Source organism: Anabrus simplex, chromosome 1, assembly GCF_040414725.1.
Source record: "Anabrus simplex isolate iqAnaSimp1 chromosome 1, ASM4041472v1, whole genome shotgun sequence".
NCBI classification, from domain to species: domain Eukaryota; kingdom Metazoa; phylum Arthropoda; class Insecta; order Orthoptera; family Tettigoniidae; genus Anabrus; species Anabrus simplex.
The window spans coordinates 524,458,895-524,479,052 of NC_090265.1; the positions used below are offsets into that span (position 1 = coordinate 524,458,895).

Consider the following 20,158-nt stretch of genomic DNA (forward strand, 5'->3'; position numbering starts at 1 on the left):
TTTCAGTATAACTTACATGGGAAACTCAAAGAATAGGCTTCCCTAAACACCTGATTATAATGTGGTTTTTTTTGTAGATTTACTCATGATTACCGATAAACAACTATCATAACACAGAATAAGCAACAAACACAATTCACGTTACTCCACAACTACATAACCTCAGCTTCGAAATACGTGGCAATACATATGAATCAAATTAAGCAATGAATATATTTCACATGTTTTTTTTGTAACTACAACATAACCTGATATGACATGACCTATTCGTGGTGAACAACAAAAGAACTACTTTTTATACAGGATGGTAAAGGTTATTATCGAATGAATCAATGCAAAGAACAAGCGAACGGTTATCCAAGAGTTAGTCTGTTTCAACACAAAAAAATCAATATCAATTGACTGGGATACAGGACGCATCTCGTATTCCCAGTCAAAGACTGTAACGATCAGATGAATATAAATCAGAGCGATGTATCAAATATTCGCTAGTCACAAACCATGTATCAGCGGCTTGCAGAAGTTTCTTCTGGTGCAAATTTTTTAAAGATCCTGGTACGTAAAATTGTAAAACATTATAGTTCATCTGTAAAACCGTAAAACACTCTGCTTTTCCATAAATTTTATGGACAAACCGTAAAAGTTGGCAGGTATGTCTTTGACATTGAACTGTCTTCCTGTTGTGCAGTTTCCAATGTTCTCTGCATCTTCAATAACCGTGAGCTTTTCTTTAGCCACGAACAAATGATGAGAACCTGTAGCCATACTTCTAATATGCTCCTGACACCACACAGACCAAGACGAACAAGGCTCTAGTATAACGGGATCCAGTGTATGAGGCTAAGAGGTACAACCTTATTGCAATTTATGCGCACTAAATTCCAGAAAAAATTATACATAGAATACAGTAGAAGTCCGTTATAGCAAGAATTCATAACAGCGAAAAATTTACTCGCTATAACGGATTGTCGTTATATCCGATGTTTGTATAAAAGTCGGAAAAACCTTCATGCACTTTAAAATCGGTATGAAACGGCAATCAGTTTGTTCAAAACTTGCGTTTCCGCAGATGATATCCACACTACGGCTTACTTGTTTGTTATTTTTCGTAATCCGATACAACGTGAGAGTGTGTGTTTAATTTCATTCTGAAAAAAATATAGTTCCGTATTTCTCCAAATCCAAGATGAACCCCACTTTTTCCTTCAAAAAATTTAAATCAGGCACAAAAAGAAGTTTGTAAAATCATACAGGCCTACGCATTTTTAGACTATTTTTAGACGCTGAACAATGACTTTCGTCAAGCCGTATTTCTTTTTTTTTTTTTGCGGCTATACAATTATTCTTCATTTCCGCGGGTTTAAGGACCATTAACTTAACATTGGCATCATAATACCAAAGAGAACTCGTTGAAAATTTTCCGGCAATACCTATTCCATGCCTCTCTACAATACAACGATCCATCAGGAAATTATTCTTGCTGTCCTTAAAACTGTTACTTTTACGCAGCGTCAGATATAACCGGCTACCGCTACACGCCCGTCTCGCTTGTTGGGTGCGGCCAAATTCAACGGCTAGCGATGTATAGGCCTAATCGCGAAAGCTGAAAGTCAACGAACGAGTTTATTGCGCCACGGTATGGCCAACCGCTCTTGCGTTTTTCGTGCACATACCTCACAATTTCATCATAGACTTCTTTAAAGCATCCTTGTTGCGGACCACTGAATGCATTTTTTGTACAGTACGCATTTTTTAAGCGCTTTGTTTTCACGCTAACGCCAAATATTGGCTTTAGTTAGGCCTATGCCGTATTTTTCTTGCGGCTGCACAATTATTCTACATTTCCGAGTGTTTAATAAACATTAACTTAAAATTGGCATCATAATATCGACTAGAACCCGTTTAAAATTTGCCGGCAATACCTTTTCCACGTATCTTTACAATACGACGATCCATCACGAAAATATTCCTGCTGTCCATAAACCTTAATTTTACTAAGCGTCAAGTACAATAGACGCGTTATGACTCTGCCACTGAGTAGCCATGGCTTTTCTAAGAATTTGAAGGGTCGCGTGTTTTGATGCCATTCTGCAGATTTGAGAGACACACAGGCACTGTACACTGTACAACCGGTAGTGATGTGTAGTAACGAGGCGGTCATTTATTGTCAAGGAGTTCTGTCTGCATGTGAAAAGAAGCAGCGTGGTTACCGCAGTAGTTGCTAGTGGTATCCATTAACTTCCTGTTAGGCAGCGAATGCAACAACCCTTCAGTTTTGGCATGAGATTCTGAGAAAGAAAAAAAGAGTCTTGGATTCGGAGAAATACGGTATCACTCCAGAGATTTCTGTGGCAAACACCTCAGCTTTCTTCTTCAAACAGCGTCACCTAACCTAACCGTACAATGCAGCCTATCATGAAAACATATTTGAAACGCATGTAGTGAAATAACCTCCTCGCGAAAAATGTACATGTAAATAGCCGTAACTAGACGCGAGAAGATATGAAATATCCTCTGAAATCAGTGATGTACTCTGCCATATCTTGAGGTGTATCACATTCTTACTTCATTTCCGCATATAACATTAAAATTAAGATATCGTTTACTTCAGTCTTTATTTTTAACGAGTTAACAACTGCTATCGGCCACGTTATTTACGCTTTATTACGAAAACGTATTATCTTTCATTTCGAATTTTCTTTAAGAGAACAGCAGTCAATGGGTATTACTAATCAACTCCAACATCACCTTTGAATGTCAATGAGAGAGCTCGCAAATGCACAAAGTGAATAAACTATACCGTACCGAAGATGATCGATCGCATTTTGTTGCAAACGTTTCAGTTTTCTTATTCAAACAGCGTAACCTATCCTAACTTAACCGTACTATACGTATGATGAAAACACACTTCAAGCGCCAGTAGAGAAATTATACCTTTCTCGCTATGAATTTTCACAATAGCCTTTCCGTAATTTAACCAGACGCGACAAAATATAAACTAAACTCTGAAATCAATTAAGCACTCTGCCATATCTCGAGGTGTATCCCATTCTTACTTAATTGCAGTAGGTCGCCTCAAAATTAAGCGGTCGTTTAGTCATCCTTAATTTTTAACGAGTTAACAACCGTTATCGGACATGTTATTTACGCATTTATTACGAAAATATGTTCTCTTTCATTTCGAATTTTCTTTACGGAACAGCTGTCGACGGATATTACTAATCGACTCCGACATCGCCTTCGAATGTTGACGAGAGAAATCGCTAGTGCACATAGCGAGGAAACGATGTCGAAGGTAATCGATCGCATGAAATTTCATCGCTGGGGTGCATAAATATCGGTAACGGAAAAAATCGCGCACGCTTAATCGCTCGTAATAACGGATGCGCCAGTGATAGGGTTCTCGCTGTAACCGAAGGACGATACACAGTTTAATATAGGAATTTTTGAAGGGACAGAAAAAAGTCGTCACTATAACGGAGTTCTCGTTATGTGCCGTACTCGGTATAGCGGACTTCTACTGTATTTGCGTATATACCCAATTTCTTTTTTTTTTTTTTTGTCAAAGGTGATGTCTATTCAACAAGTGCTGCCAATCTTGAAGATACTGTGAACTACTTCATGGACCGTGCAAGAATCTTTCAAGTTCTTGGCCAAGATGGAACTAATGCTGTAGTGTCTGGCATTAATTCGTGCATGCTGTGCTTTTAAGACATGAAGTGGGGTGACAATGACGACAACGGTTTATGTCAGAGAATCTACCTCGAAAAACTCATCCTGTTTCTATATTGTCTACCATCTAAAGGCCATCACACTATTTGCTGGTATACATACATATTATGAAAATAAAACTGTATAGTAGAAGTCTGGTATAACGAGTACGGCATATAACAAGAACTCCGTTATAGCGACGACTTTTTCCCGTCCCCTCAAAATTCATATATTACACGTTATAGCGACAACTTTTTCCTGTCCCCTCAAAATTCATATATCACACTGTGTATCATCCTTCGGTTACAGCGAGAACCCTATCATTGGCGCATCCGTTTTTACGAGCAATTAAGCGTGCGCAATTTTTCCGTTACTGATATTTATGCACCTCAGCGATGAAATTTCATGCGACATCGTTTCCTCGCTATGTGCACTAGCAATTTCTCTCATCGACATTCGAAGGTGATGTCAGAGTCAATTATTAATATCCGTCGACAGCTGTTCCGTAAAGAAAATTCGAAATGAAAGAGAACATATTTTCGTAATAAATGCGTAAATAACGTGTCCGATAACGGTTGTTAACTCGTTAAAAATTAAGGCTGACTAAACGACCGCTTAATTTTGAGGCTAAATACTGCAATTAAGTAAGAATGGGATACACCTCGAGATATGGCAGAGTTCTTAATTGATTTCAGAGGTTAGTTTATATTTTGTCGCGTCTGATTAAATTACGGAAAGGCTATTATGAAAATTTATAGCAAGAAAGGTATAATTTCTCTATTGGCGCTTGAAGTGTGTTTTCATACGTATAGTACGGTTGGATACGTGATGCTGTTTGAGTAAGAAAACTGAAACGTTTGCAACAAAATGCGATCGATCAACTTCGATACGGTATAGTTTTCTCACTTTGTGCATTTGCGAGCTCTCTCGTTGACATTCAAAGGCGATGTTGGAGTTGATTAATAATACCCATCGACTGCTGTTCTCTAAAGAAAATTCGAAATGAAAGAGGATAACACGTTTTCGTAATAAATGCGTAAATAACGTGGCCGATAGCAGTTGTTAACTCGTTAAAAATAAAGACTGAATAAACTATATCTTAATTTTAATGTTATATACGGAAATGAAGTAAGAATGTGATACACCTCAAGATATGGCAGAGTACATCACTGATTTCAGAGGATATTTCATATCTTCTCGTGTCTAGTTACGGCTATTTACATGTACATTTTTTGCGAGGAAGTTATTTCTCAACATGCGTTTCAAATATGTTTTCATGATAAGCTACATATACCGGTATGGTTAGGTTAGGTGACGCTGTTTGAAGAAGAAAGCTGAGGTGTTTGCCACAGAAATCTCTGGAGTGATACCGTATTTCTCTGAATCCAAGACATTCTTTCTCAGAATCTCATGCGAAAACTGAAGGGTTGTTGCATTCGCTGCCTAACAGTAAGTTAATGGATACCACTGGCAACTACCGCGGTAACCACGCTGCTTCTTTTCACACATGCACAGAACTCCTTGACAATAAACGACCGCCCCTTTACACACATCGCTAGCCGCGACAATCGGTTGTACAGTGCCTGTGTGTTTCTCAAATCTGCAGAATGGCATCAAAACATGCGACCCTTCGAATTCTTAGAAAAGCCATGGCTACTCAGTGGCAGAGTCATGTATGTTTAGTCCTCAGCCCGAAGCCTGTTTGGATCCTCAACAGCTCCGCCATCAGCTGTCATAGAAGAGGCGTACTAGGGAAATGAGGAGTGAGGTAGTTTCCCGTTGCTTTCCTCACCGAGCCAGAATTTGCTATTACATACCAGTCTGCCAAACCCACTGAAATGCATCCACCAACCGACCCTATGAGCAATATTTTCATAGACTGGCTACAGAAGGAATGGCATTACTAGCATCACTCATACCTCAGTCACTTTCATTTTGATAAAGCTGAGACAGATCAATGAAAGTAACAAAATTGCTCTAGCCCATACCAGAAGACATAGTGTACTGTAAACACTAGGTCCAGCCAGCAAAGGCTCGGCAGAGTCATAACGGCGTATGCTGTACTTTTTGTTGTTTATAAGTTTCATTTCCGTATTGATAGATATTACTTTACAAAAACAATATAAATATAAGTCACCACCTTATCAATACAAAATTTATTTACATTCAGCTAGTAAATATGTTCAAGACCGGTTTCGACCCCTAGGGGGTCATCTTCAGTTGACATGCATAAAAGATATATTTTACAAAAACATCACATATAATGATTAAAACTGATCATAAATGTTGGTATGTATGTCTTGGTACATTTGAGCTATTGTATGTGTCAATCCTAAGTTTCCCAGCATACAGTGTCAAGGTAAGTAGTTAACTAATTTACATCATCCATGAAATTACATGCTATTTTTCATGTTATCACTGTCTAATTTGAGTTGTACAATGTGGAATGAGATATACATACATTTGTGTAAATTAATAGTAGTGAGTTCAGTAATATACATTAAAAATTGGTTCTTAAATTACATTAATTAATGATCAGTCATATGAAAATGTAGAATTATTGGTTTGGACACTTGTGATTATAATATTAGTATGCAATACCTTGTTGGCATATATCTTAAATACTAAAATATCAGTTTATAAAGCCTATTATTGTTATTTTATGTCTTGGAATAGGGTTGAACTTTTAGAAAACTATTTGTTTTGTTGAATATAGGCACTGGATAATCTTGTTAAATTGGACACATAACTAAAACAGTGGTATATATATACCTTGTTAAAAATACATTGCATTAACATTATTCATATGTGGTGCTATATATACATTGTTTAGGGTAAAATGGGGTTAATGAAGTCTTTCACAACAGTATTTGATTAGTTATGATGTTCCGATATAATGGGTCCGTAAAAATATATAACTATATACATAATTGCAGTTAGATAAGTATTTGTATAATCTGTTTGCAATTTAGGTAATATTTGGTTGTAATGTCTGGCGATATTTTGGGCAGCTACTGTTGTTAGAGCTATTAAGAGTCTTGAGTATTATTGATGGAGCACGTTCTTCATTTAGTGTGCCGTAATATGTTGAGTTCGTGACATTTGTAAAAACACGTTGAATGTTATGCGTCCTGGTAGGGTGCACGTTGATTTTATCGTAGAAGCATATAAGTTGTGAAAACAAAGTATCTGAAAGTAGAAATAATGAGCGTGAAAATGGTGCGGTATGAAAGTGTAATAGTAAATCGTATGTCGTTTCACTTACGTTAGGTGTTGGAACCGTGCACTCTGTGTAGCTGCCTGTTGAGATCTAATGCGTGTTGCTCTGGGATTGTAGTTGGCGACGGTAGAGGGGAGGTTTGGGGGGTTGGGTGGAGTGTTAGTAACGGGAGTGGGGTTGGAGGGGAAGAGGTCTTGGAGCGGTTGATTTGAGCGTATGGATTTTTGTTTATTAATTATTTTAAGGTAGTAATCTTTTAGTAAAGGAATTACTGCATGAAAAAGAATATTGTTTCTGTCTATGTTTTCGTTTAAGTTGGAGTTCAGATTGACGTATTTGTCTAAATTTATGTAAAATTCTTCTATTATATAAATACTTATCTAACTGCAATTATGTATATAGTTATATATTTTTACGGACCCATTATATCGGAACATCATAACTAATCAAATACTGTTGTGAAAGACTTCATTAACCCCATTTTACCCTGAACAATGTATATATAGCACCACATATTAATAATGTTAATGCAATGTATTTTTAACAAGGTATATATATACCACTCTTTTAGTTATGTGTCCAATTTAACAAGATTATCCAATGCCTATGTTCAACAAAACAAATAGTTTTCTAAAAGTTCAACCCTATTCCAAGACATAAAATAACAATAATAGGCTTTATAAACTGATATTTTAGTATTTAAGATATATGCCAACAAGGTATTGCATACTAATATTTTAATCACAAGTGCCCAAACCAATAATTCTACATTTTCATATGACTGATCATTAATTAATGTAATTTAAGAACCAATTTTTAATGTATATTACTGAACTCACTACTATTAATTTACACAAATGTATGTATATCTCATTCCACATTGTACAACTCAAATTAGACAGTGATAACATGAAAAATAGCATGTAATTTCATGGATGATGTAAATTAGTTAACCACTTACCTTGACACTGTATGCTGGGAAACTTAGGATTGACACATACAATAGCTCAAATGTACCAAGACATACATACCAACATTTATGACCAGTTGGACTTAATTTTAGTTTTAATCATTACATGTGATGTTTTTGTAAAATATATCTTTTATGCATGTCAACTGAAGATGACCCCCTAAGGGTCGAAACCGGTCTTGAACATATTTACTAGCTGAATGTAAATAAATTTTGTATTGATAAGGTGGTGACTTATATTTATATTGTTTTTGTAAAGTATACTGTACTTGACGCTTAGTAAAATTAAGGTTTATAGACAGCAGGAATATTTTCGTGATGGATAGTCTTATTGTAAAGATACGTGGAAAAGGTATTGCCGGCAAATATTAAACGGGTTCTAGTCGATATTATGATGCCAATTTTAAGTTAATGTTTATTAAACACTCGGAAATGTAGAATAATTGTGCAGCCGCAAGAAAATACAGCATAGGCCTAACTAAAGCCAATATTTGGCGTCAGCGTGAAGACAAAGGGCTAAAAAATGCGTACTGTACAAAAATGCATTCAGTGGTCCGCAACAAGGACACTTTAAAGAAGTCGAAGATGAAATTGTGAGGTATGTGCACGAAAAACGCAAGAGAGGTTGGCCATACCGTGGCGCAATAAACCCGTTCGTTGACTTTCAACTTTCACGATTAGGCCTATACATCACTAGCCGTTGAATTTGGCCGCACCCAACAAGCGAGACGTGCGTGTAGCGGTAGCCGGTTATATCTGACGCTGCGTAAAAGTAACAGTTTTAAGGACAGCAAAAATAATTTCCTGATGGATCGTTGTATTGTAGAGGCATGGAATAGGTATTGCCAGAAAATTTCCAACGAGTTCTCTTTGGTATTATGATGCCAATGTTAAGTTAATGGTCCTTAAACATGCGGAAATAAACAATAATTGTGCAGCCGCAAAAAAAAAAAAAAAAGAAATCCGGCGTGAGAAAAGTCAATGTTCGGCGTCTAAAAATAGTCTACAAATGCGTAGGCCTACTGTAAAACAAGGCATTCATATGATTTTACAAACTTTTTTTTGAGCCTTATTTAAATATTTTGAAGGAAAAAGTGGAGTTCATCTTGGATTCGGAGAAATACGGTACTATGTTTTTTTCAGAATGAAACTAAACATACACTTTCATGTAGTATCGGATTACGAAAAATAACAAACAAGTAAGCCATAGTGTGGATATCATCTGCGGAAACGCAAGTTTTGAACAAAGTGACTGCCGTTTCATACCGATTTTAAAGTGCATGAAGGGTTTTCCGACTTTTATGCAAAAATCGGATATAACGGCAATCCGTTATAGGGAGTAAATTTTTCGCTGTTACAAATTCTCGCTATAACGGACTTCTACTGTATTTGATACATACATTATTATTTTATCATTGCTCTTATTAGAAGGAGATGAGACAATGTCAGAAGGAAAAAAAAAAATTGAGAGTATGTATTGTAACTAAATACTGAAATACAGTAAAACTCGGTTAAGAAGTTCCCGCACAAGAAGTTTTCCCGGCTAAGAAATGTAATATTTTTGGTCCCTTAATCAGTTGCATTAAGATATATGTATATTTTTCCCATTTAAAGTGTTCTTTTTACTTCCGAATTTGGCCAACTGTGGAATCACGTGAAACTTAATGCTTTCTGGCCAGTCTTCTTCTTTTCTCTTCCCAGAACTTCTTCATTAGTTCACTCTTTATTTTTCTCTGCTCGTCGGATATTACAAATTTGGGCCTGTTCTTCCGCTGCTCTTCATGGAGTTTGTGGTCATCTACTCGAGTTCTGAACTTCTTTCTGTTGAGGATCAATTCTGGTGTTATTTTAATTTCTTCTGCGTCCTTCTTAACCTCCTCCACACATTTTGTTGTCCTCCTCAATCCAATTATATATTTAAATATTCTTTTAGTCAGGCGATTGTCATTCATTCTGATGAGATGTCCGTAAAATTTCAGTCTTTTTCGCATTGTGCCCATGATCTTTTCAGAATACTTGTAGAGATCATCATTTCTCCTTTTCTTCCATGTCCCATCCATCGTTTTCTGAGGTCCAAGAATTTTACTCAGAATTTTCCTTTCCTTCTCGATTCCTTTCAGTTCCCTTTTTTCACTTAAGATAAGGCATTCTGAACCGTACAGCCCCTCTGGTATTACAACAACCTTGTAGTGTTTAATTTTGGCTGTGTAGGATATGGCCCATTTACTGTACTTGTTCTGTGTCAGTCTGTAGGCCCGTTCCAATTTTCTAGCTCTTTCCTTGTTTGCCTCCTTGTCTAGTCTATTGGGATGGATCAGTTCTCCCAAATACTTAAACTTTTCTACTCTTCTAATCTTTTCACACTTCACTTCCATGCTTTTCTCTCCCTATGTCGGTACTCCATGTACTTCGTCTTTTCGTAGGAGGCTTTGAGACCTGTTTTCTTCGCAATGTCATGAAGAAGCTCCAGCAACCTTTGGGCATCCTTTTTGTTTTGAGCTAAGAGAGCAAGATTATCAGCAAAAGCTAGACATTTAATTTTCAAGTTTTGTCCCTTGCGCCCAAGATGAATTCCCTGTCTGTCTTCTACTTTCAGTAAGTAACATATAAGAAGCTGCTCTGTTGTGAACAAATACATTTTACGGGTTTTAATTAATGTTGAGGCCACCTCGATTAATGACTTCACCCTGTCGCGGCACGGAACTGACTGCATTAAAGTTTTATCAAATCATGCATTGCGAGCTTTATGTTTCCCGCGTAGAATCCTGTTTGATTCTATTCTGCTAGATGTGAATGGTAGAGTGGAAATTTCAACTGATAGGTTTGATTAGATTCTACACGGTGAGTGTGAGCATCTGGTGTTCATTTTGTCATAGCGTGACGTCGTATGGCCTTGGCAAGCCTGGACAGGCTCGGTGACACCAGACCCCCACTGCAAGCGCGCGAACGGTCTAACACAGGGTGAAACTTGCACAGAGACTGGAGGGTTCTAACCATGAGCTGCACTGAGTGGACATTTTAGATCTCAAGGGGTTCTAAAATATGAACTGTTTAACCAGGAAATATATTTACAACAGAACAATTTAAATAGGTAGCAGGTAAGGACCCTCTTCAGAGGCAGCCCTGCTCAGGGAATTGGCGTCCCTGCCCACGGATTGGCGTCCCTGAATTTGTGAGCCCCAGAGCACACTGACCCAGTGTGTAACATCTGGTAAGGGTCCCAGCTCAGGGTTACAAGTGAAGACCTCAACAGAATCTACAACGCAGAAGATGGACTTTGGAACGGTGGAGATTGTGGAAGAGGCAGCCCAGTACTCAGGGAATAGTATGAGTACACTATATAACAGCAGCGTCTGTTTCCCAGGTGAGGGCCGGCTGCAAGGACGTCTGTTCCCCATGTAAGGGACGGCCCAGAACAAACTATCTCTAGTGATGAAAGGGAAGTCTAGAAAGCCACGTTGCTTCAAAAATGTCAGGACTTTACTGTGCAAGTACACCAGTAACAAGTCAGCTTGGATGACAAGTTCCCTGTTTGAAGACTATATGAAGGCATTAGATGACAAAAAGGGGAGCCGGAATAGGAAGATAGTGGTGGTTGTGGACCACTGTCCTTCTCATCCCAAGGAGTAGCACCATTTAAGGAACATCAAGGTAGAATTTTTTCCACCGAATACAACATCGGTACTACAGCCCATGGACCAAGGAATCATTAAGGTATTGGAGCAGAGGTACCAAAAATCAGTTGTACGCCGTATGCTGCTACGCATGGAGGCAGGCAAACCCATCTACAAACCATCTCTTTTTGACACAATGCATTTCACTGCCTCATCATGGGATTCAGTGGAACCTGTAATAATAGCAAACTGCTTCAAGAAAAAAGGCTTCGGTGGTGGTACCAACAGCATTGTTATGGAAGTTTTTGATAAAGAGCCAGGGTGTTGGAAAATGACACAGGAAAAGATTGAGATTACCAGTAGTTTCAACGACTTCACTGCCATTGATCATATAGTAATCACTTGCGAGGAGCAGACCATCGATGAGATCTGCAAGGAAATTCAGGCAGGAGATGAGGAGATTGAGGAAGAAGAGGAGGAGGAGGTGGAGTTAGAGAATCCCCCAAGACCATCTTGCAGTGAAACAAGCATCTGCCTTGGTTTTGTGGAAGGTTCAGTCAGTGTGCCTCAGAACAGATGGAAAGCAATGTGGGAAATGGAGAGGCTTATACTTGAAGAAAGCAGTAAAATTTCTTTTCCAAGTAGGAGCCTAGACTTTTGTGTTTGGAAATGTATTTAACGTCTAATGCAGTATGGAATTTACATAACGTACAATTACCATCTACCGTTGTAATGTTTTTAGTATTTCTTATCTCTCGTGCAAGGTTTTATATAATATGTTCCCTTCTCTTATCAAGTATTTTTATAATACAGTATGTTCAATTATTTTACCTTATCTCTAAAAATACATGTCATGATAGTAAAATTTGTATATTATGGCTTTCTTCTAGCACCTCTTATATATCGGCCTATTTCGGTATTGTTCACAAACAAGGAAATCTGTTGGCTGTGTGTTTCACACGTATTTCAAAGTACATATCAAGTTACCTGCTTAGGAAGTTTTTTTTTTTTTTTTTTTTTTTTTTTTTTTGGAAAAACTTCTTAAACAGAATTTCACTGTATGTTCTCCTTAAACATGTACTGTACTACAGCCAAAAATACTGAAAAAAATATGTGTATTAATCTTTTTAAATTATAATTCATAAGTGTAAGTTAAATTTTTCAGCTGGAACCGATACATAAACATGTAATTTCTAACCCTATTAATTTGAAACTTACGACTGTCCTGCATCGACATCTGCATAGCAAACGCTATCTGCTCCTCTTCACTCATGGTAGAGAAGTCTGGGATGTTGACAGGTATCTGTTCCTCTTCACCACCTTCTAAGGACATGGCCAAAGCTCGTTCCAAAAGAGCCTCTTCATTTGCAACTGAAAGTAAAACATAAAACCCTCATCAGCAAATGAAGCTTTATTAACGATAAACAAGCCAAAGTTAACTAACCAACAAACTCATGAAACAAGGGTTAGTCATTCCAATCACCACTCAGGATGAAGATTTATTTTGTGCCTGAAATGCCTATCAAATTCTTGTATTGTACAGAGCTTCAGCATGATACCTTTCTCTGCAACAAGGATAGCATTTCCCTTCAAACCAGAAATGACTTAAGTCCATACAGCCTACTACAGAAAACTATGTCACAAACAAGGATTTAGTTGACAACAATCAAGAGGTTCTGATGGATTTGACTCTGTTAAAGATCTCGAGTATGTTCTGGATGAAGCAGCCACTAATATTGCTGGCAAAGGTGAAGAAACTAGATTTGACAATACTTTCACCCGAGCACTAGATTTAAATGATTACAAATGCTGATAAGGAGGAGCTGAAATTCCTGTCACAGTGTTAAAAGAGGGCATTTTTAATCCAACTCACCTAAATTAAGAAGATGGCAAGAAAGTTGAATCGCTCAAAACAATGCTCTGCTTCAAAAGGGAAATCTCCTAGTATTCAAAACACACAAACTTTTAATGATGCCTACCTTTTTTGACTTTTGAACCAAACCAACAAGTAACAGAAAGGCACCAAGCTCTTAGAAAAATACAACTACTACAGTTGTACCCATATGGTAAGACACTTACAAAGGAGAAATTGTTTTATGTATTTGAGCTGGTATATTCCACCAGTTCATTCAAACAACTGAAAGGCTTCAAGTAAACTGTTCCCTCATTTGACCATAGAGTAAATCTCAATCAGCCAATTCCGATGTGCTGATGTTTGTAGTTCAAGTTTCCAGCCTACTTCTGAGAGAAGTTACCAAGTAATTATATCAAATGTCTTCCTTTGCATTTCTCATCTTTCAACATTTAAGGAAAGCTTTAATTTCTGTTAGCACATAAGAGAAAAATCTGTTGAATTATGTATTTAGTTTTAATACATTTATATTCCTTTAGTTAATGATTCAACAAAATGCAGCTTAGAATTATGGGGTAGATATTTTATCAGATAGTAACTTGCTTGCTTTATTATGCAATAGCTCAGCATTACATGGTAATTTCCATTTGTTAGCATAAAATATATTATCCCCATTTCAATGTACTACAATTGATTTTTCCAATTCCCAAGTTGCGAGTGGAATAGTTAACCTACTAATACTCCGATCGCCGAGTTGCGAGTGGAATAGCTAACCTACTGGAGAGTTTGACGGCAAGCAGTTGGCGGAAACTATGAAGGTCACTTGGAGTGAGGGAAGATCTGTGATAGTGAGTTGACTGGCTATGCTATGACATGTGACCTCATGTTAAACGGGCTACAGAAGAGGGGTCACAGTTAAATATTAATGGGTACATTGAGATCACGCATGTCAACCAACGAACCAATAAGGCTAAGCCGTGCTATACGTCACAAAGTTTTATAAGGACTGATAACTAACAGCTCATTCTTCTTTCTTGTCTGTCTGAAATGGAGTTAAGTTCAGTACTCTCTCCAGAGAACATTTGAAATTACTACATCACTCGGAACTGGTTTTAAGGCTGTATTTAAGTTGCAGGTAATCAAGGAGAGTGCTAAATAATTGTAGTCTTCATACATTACACCAGGAAGGATTTTCAGCGAGGAATTTTCTGGAACTTCCGTTGTGGGAAGGACATAACGGTGCATATTCAAGCCTGGATGGCAGCTAGGCAAGGCTAAATGGAGCGTAAGCCTTGATCTGAACGATGAAACCCCCGGAAGAAGCGGAAAAGCCATGGAACTGACCGTCAACTCACATGAGTACAACCAACAAATTCATTTGTGTTTTTTTATGTCTTGATCTCATTTACACTGAAGAAAACAGAAACTGCAACACCCAGAAGGAGTGGTGCTACATTGCTGCAATTCAACATGCAGGACGAGTGTTCGGTTGTGATTTGATGATTACACTTTCAGGTCCTTCTGACCGCAAGTTTGGACAACAATCAATACAGGATGTGCCCACCACGAGCTGCAATACATTGATGAATTCGTCGAGGCATGGAGTCGATAACGCCCCGGATCGCTTCCTGAGGAATTGTGGCTCATGCTTGCTGCACTGCACGGGTCAGTTGTTCCAGAGTTGTGGGTGGCTGAGGACGGTTAGCCAGTTGTCGACCCATCATGTCCCACAAATGCTCAATAGGACTGAGGTCCGGGGATCTGGCGGGCCATTCGAAGGTTGTGATGTCGTGGAGAGCTTCTCTGGAGATGCGTGCAGTGTGAACCCGGGCATTGTCCTGCTGAAACATCCCATTATCAATGTTCGCCATCATAGGGACAACCAGTGGATTAAGTACCCTATCAACGTACTGTCGAGCAGTCATAGTGCCCTCAACAAGCACTAATTGTGATTTCACATTAAAGCCAATAGCTCCCCAGACCATAAAGCATGGTGTTGGCCCTGTGTGCCTCTCGACAATAAGATCTGGGCAGCCCCTCCCCTTGGTACATCGGCGCACACGATTCCGGCGATCACTGCAGGCAAGACAGAAGCGCGATTCATCACTAAAGACGACCCTATGCCATACGTCGACCTTTCTAGACACAAGGCCAGCCTTACACGTTGCTGTTGTGGGGTCAATGGAACACCTTCTGCAGGGACACGGGCTCGTAAGCCAGCTGCACGCAGGCGATTACCAACTATTTGTTGTGTAACGTGGGGTGCCACAGCTGCTCGAATTTGCGCTGCTGTTGCATGGGGTTCCATTCGGGCCATCTGAATGATGCGGCGATCCTCTCTCACAGTTGTCTGTCGCGCTGGGCCTGTGCCAGGTCTACGAGTGTGGGTACCTTCATTTGACCACTGCTGCCATACACGTTGTACCATAGATGCCTGTCGGCCAACACGTGCAGCACCAGCCCTTAGCGATAATACAGCCTCACACAACCCAATTATCTGAGCACTCTCAAACGGCGACAGTTGATAGCGTGCTCTTCTCTGTCGTCGAGGCATGTTTCACTGCACAGACTGCAAGTCAACTACGCTACACCAGAGTCTGTATACTGAAGTCGATTCCTCCGCGACCAATCACGTGAAGAGACCTGTAGCAACAATCCAATGGGTCTGAAACTTTGATCGTTTACATACCTACATGGCATCGTTCCATATCTTGAAAATCAACACAATTGACCAATGCCTTCATAGTGTTGCAATTTCCATTTTCTTAAGTGTAGCTCTTTTTTTAAGTACATTCGTTTAGTTGTTCTTATTTGTAGAAAGACTTCTTTCAATTTCATTAATTTCTGTAGATTTGATGTAGAATTTGTATACGCCGATAGTGGTCGTCTGGTACGGATTCCTTAAATTATATCTCGGATGAAGATGATAATCATGGTCATAATAATCACTAACTCACTTGGTAATTTAAGTCAATAAATACATTTTGAATTAATCCAACTTGTATAGTGGAATGAAGAGTAGGGAAAGGTCGTCTCTAAAAGATGCTATTTTCATGTCGTGTTTTCATGACTGAGTCTTCGTAAATTATACCCAGTCGATTTGTTAATGACGGACAATACAATTAAACGAACAAGGAATAATATTCTGAAAATAAATGTTAGAGTAGCAATAAGATAATTATTATGATTAAAGACGTGAAAGTGTTGTGTGTGTAATAAAATTATAATAATATGATGATACTGCTGACTTATTAATGATATTCACTAGTGATAGGATGTGCTCTAGTTCTTATTTTATGCGATATGTGAGTGTTTACTGTTGGAATAATACAGTGGGTCATCGTACCTACCTAATTTTCAGCATCTTTGTGAATTATTAGTGAGCATTATGCAGCAATTATGATTGTCATGTGAGTGAATGTTAAAATATTTAATTTAAATTACCTCACATCCCCTGAACTATGGTGATGCGATTGGAATGCATACTTGCCCATAATAAATATGATTAGAACTAGTTGTAGTTCGGCTCCTCATTCTATTTTCAAGTGGATTTAACACTGTGGTTTTACCTCAATGATGATAGACTGAATAAGTGACCATATGATAGTTTCAGTCACAAACTGGGTTCCGTGGTTCAAATCCCAGTCACTCCATGTGCGATTTGTGCTGGACAAAGCGGAGGCGAGACAGGTTTTTCTCAGGGTACTCAAGTTTTCCCTGTCACATTTAATTCCAGCAACACTCTCCAATATCATTTCATTTGTCATTCATTAATCATTGCCCCAAAGGAGTGCAACAGGCTTCGGCAGCCAGCACAATTCCTATCCTCGCCGTTAGATGGGGACTTCATTCATACCATTCCTGACCCGGTCGAATGATTGGAAACAGCCTGTGGATTTTCATTTCAAGATCTTCAGAAGGGAATTGGGACTTACGCCTATTTAATAATAATAATAATAATAATAATAATAATAATAATAATAATAATAATAAACATAATTTCAGTGACCTGGATAAAAGTGTAAATAACTTAAATTACAATTTTGAATGTTTTTAGTATGTGATGTTGTTACAGTGATTTTCAGAACATCGTATGACCACTTTACCTATTTGATTTTGTATTATTTTGTAAATAATTTTTATCTAATGTGAACGTAAGTTATGTATTAATTTCATCGTCGCCGAACTTGTTTCCGGCACTGAATAAGGACATTTCTGGTGAAACGGACGGAAAGACAGTAATTAATTTATCGTGAGTGCAAGATGTCCAGAAGGTGGTGATTATTTTTGAGATTGAAGCATAATTTAACATTTCTCTGACAAGAATCTTATTAATTTATTAGTCGAAGACATAACGTAATACCGATAAGTTAAGACAATAGTGGAACACCTACTGAAGATTGTTCATAGGCAACGTTATAGATTAATAATGCATTTGTGGCCAAGAGCAGAGGATAACTGTACATGTTCAAACAGGAATAATGAATATAAAGATAACTTCATGAAGTATTTGATCATAATAGATAATTACAGGGCAAATTTTGTCAAAGATTGGAAATATTGCAGTATAATTCTAAAATGAAATTCAAATTGATACACGTAGAATTGTAGGCATAATATCAGTTTTCGTGACAGTAAATGAGTTTATCAGTTTCTAATAAGAAGATCAATTTATTATGTTTAAAGCTGAACTTACTGGAAGAATTAATGATAATTTAAGAATGTGATGTGAAGCCAATGTCAAGATTAATTTCAGATCATTTCAAATCAATTCTATGATTTTAATAAATTCATTTAGTTCAATTTGTCGATCATTATTTGCATGTCAGTGTCTCGCTTACAAGGAGGAGGTTAGGTACTCAAAGCTCATCTTTTTAAGTGAAATACTGGTACGAGTGTTGCCAGGATATACTGGCATCTATTCAAAGTTATATTCAGAACCCCTCTATTTGGATTGCAGTAGATAAAACGACAAACGTCTTTATTGTTGCAAAACTGGATCCAGAAACCTCCTTCAAGTCACACCTAATCTGTTCGATAATAATCCTGGAGCAAACAAACCAGGCAACAATTGCGTGATATGTTAACAAAGGGTTGAAAGTTTTATGGCCTGAAAGCATACAAGCAGATGCACTTGTTGAGTATTCAAATGCTGCGGCCCATTTGTTGAAATGTACTAAATCACTGCAAGCTTTTTTTTATGCTAACACTGTTCATTTCACATTTTTAGCATATGCATTACAATGAATTGCTGAAGAAGTGAGGAGTAATTTTACGAACGTAAATAATTTAACTGTCAACAACAACAACAACAACAACAACAACAACAAAAGGATATTTGTGAAAGCCCCCATGAGAGTTCAATATTATAAAGGACATCTACCGCACATTGTCTTGTCACCTGAACCTCTTAACATGATGGAGCACTTGGCTTCAAGCTGTTAGTTTCTAGAATGAACATATTGAAGTTGTTAAGTCACTTGCAGCATCAGTACAAGATTCTCAGAATGCATTCAGTGAACAAAATGTAGTCAGCAATATTACGTACATTCAGAGCAATTTTACTTAGATTGCAGAAAGCATTACAAAACTAAAGGCCATTGGCCTTCCACTTCAAGAATCCATGACTATTATGGAGAATGCTAAATTGAACCTCAGTAGTACCATGGCAGGACAAATCGGTGACAGAGTTTCTAACAAAATTCATGCAGTCTTGAAACAAAATGCACATTATTCAAGTTTTCTATCTGTTTGTAAAATCATTCATGGATATATTAACATTAATTTTACTTATTAACTTGTTTTTTTTCATTTTCAGGGCATGAGGACAAGGGGAAATTAGCTACAACAGAGGGCAATGGGAAATTAGCTACAACAAGAACTTGTTTAATATACTTCGCGATTTAGAGTGCATAATATTCTCTTTTAAATAACCTTAAAGTATTGTGAATGTGACTTTAATTTGATTATTTAAAACTATACTTTCCGTCAAAATTAGAAAAACAGACTTTGTCGTAAAATATGCAAGTATTTAATGCAATTTTACTGTCTCCTATCATAACAATGAGCCATAATAAAAGGAATATATGAACATTTTTGTAAATTTAATACACTGATACTAATAGATATTTTACGAATATGACACATTGAATTACATATTGTGTGAATATTACATATTTAATTCCATATTTCACTGATATTTACTACAATTTTATGTACGTATTTTGCACATTGATATTACATAAAAATCCAGGCCCTAGTGATGATACTAAAAAAACTGTTGGAACGAATGAAGCATATCAGCGAATAACTTGAAGATTAAGAGAAGGTGGAGTGTAAAAATAGGAAAAAATGAAGAAGAGAAATTAAAGTGAAGTTTGGAAAAGGAATAACTGAGGGGGGGGGGGGGGGGGGAAGGAAATTTAAGCGCTCTCTCTCTCGACGTCTGTTGTATTTTTACTGTTTTGTTGAAAGACGGGTGGGGGGGGGGGTGGGGGGGCGAATTTACTTATTTCTTCAAAAAGAATGTTGTAGCTGTCATTTATTTCATTAAGACTGTAACTGGTGTTAAACCTCTGGTCCAAATGAATGAAAAAATTCTCGTAAATGTTCATTAGAGTACCCTTGTTGACAACAGGTAACATTGCAAGATCTTGGTCAGTCGAAGAAAAGGAACGATTAAAATTGGACATGTATGCTCATCGCTGAATATTTGTTGTGTTTGCATTGGTGTATTTCTGGAAAGGAATTACAAAACTCCTTCCTGCATTTTACCTTGTCTATTCCTGAGT

General features: G+C 37.6%; 1 protein-coding gene across 2 annotated transcripts in view; it reads right to left on the minus strand.

The window, feature by feature from the left end:
• Positions 1–20,158, minus strand: part of Rpn10 (regulatory particle non-ATPase 10) — a 106,620-nt gene that overhangs the window by 24,977 nt on the left and 61,485 nt on the right. For both annotated transcript variants that reach the window (XM_067135459.2, XM_067135458.2), the window contains exon 8: positions 12,734–12,886. In XM_067135459.2, coding sequence (XP_066991560.1) covers positions 12,734–12,886 — 153 coding nt within the window. The remainder of the gene's footprint in view (positions 1–12,733; positions 12,887–20,158) is intronic.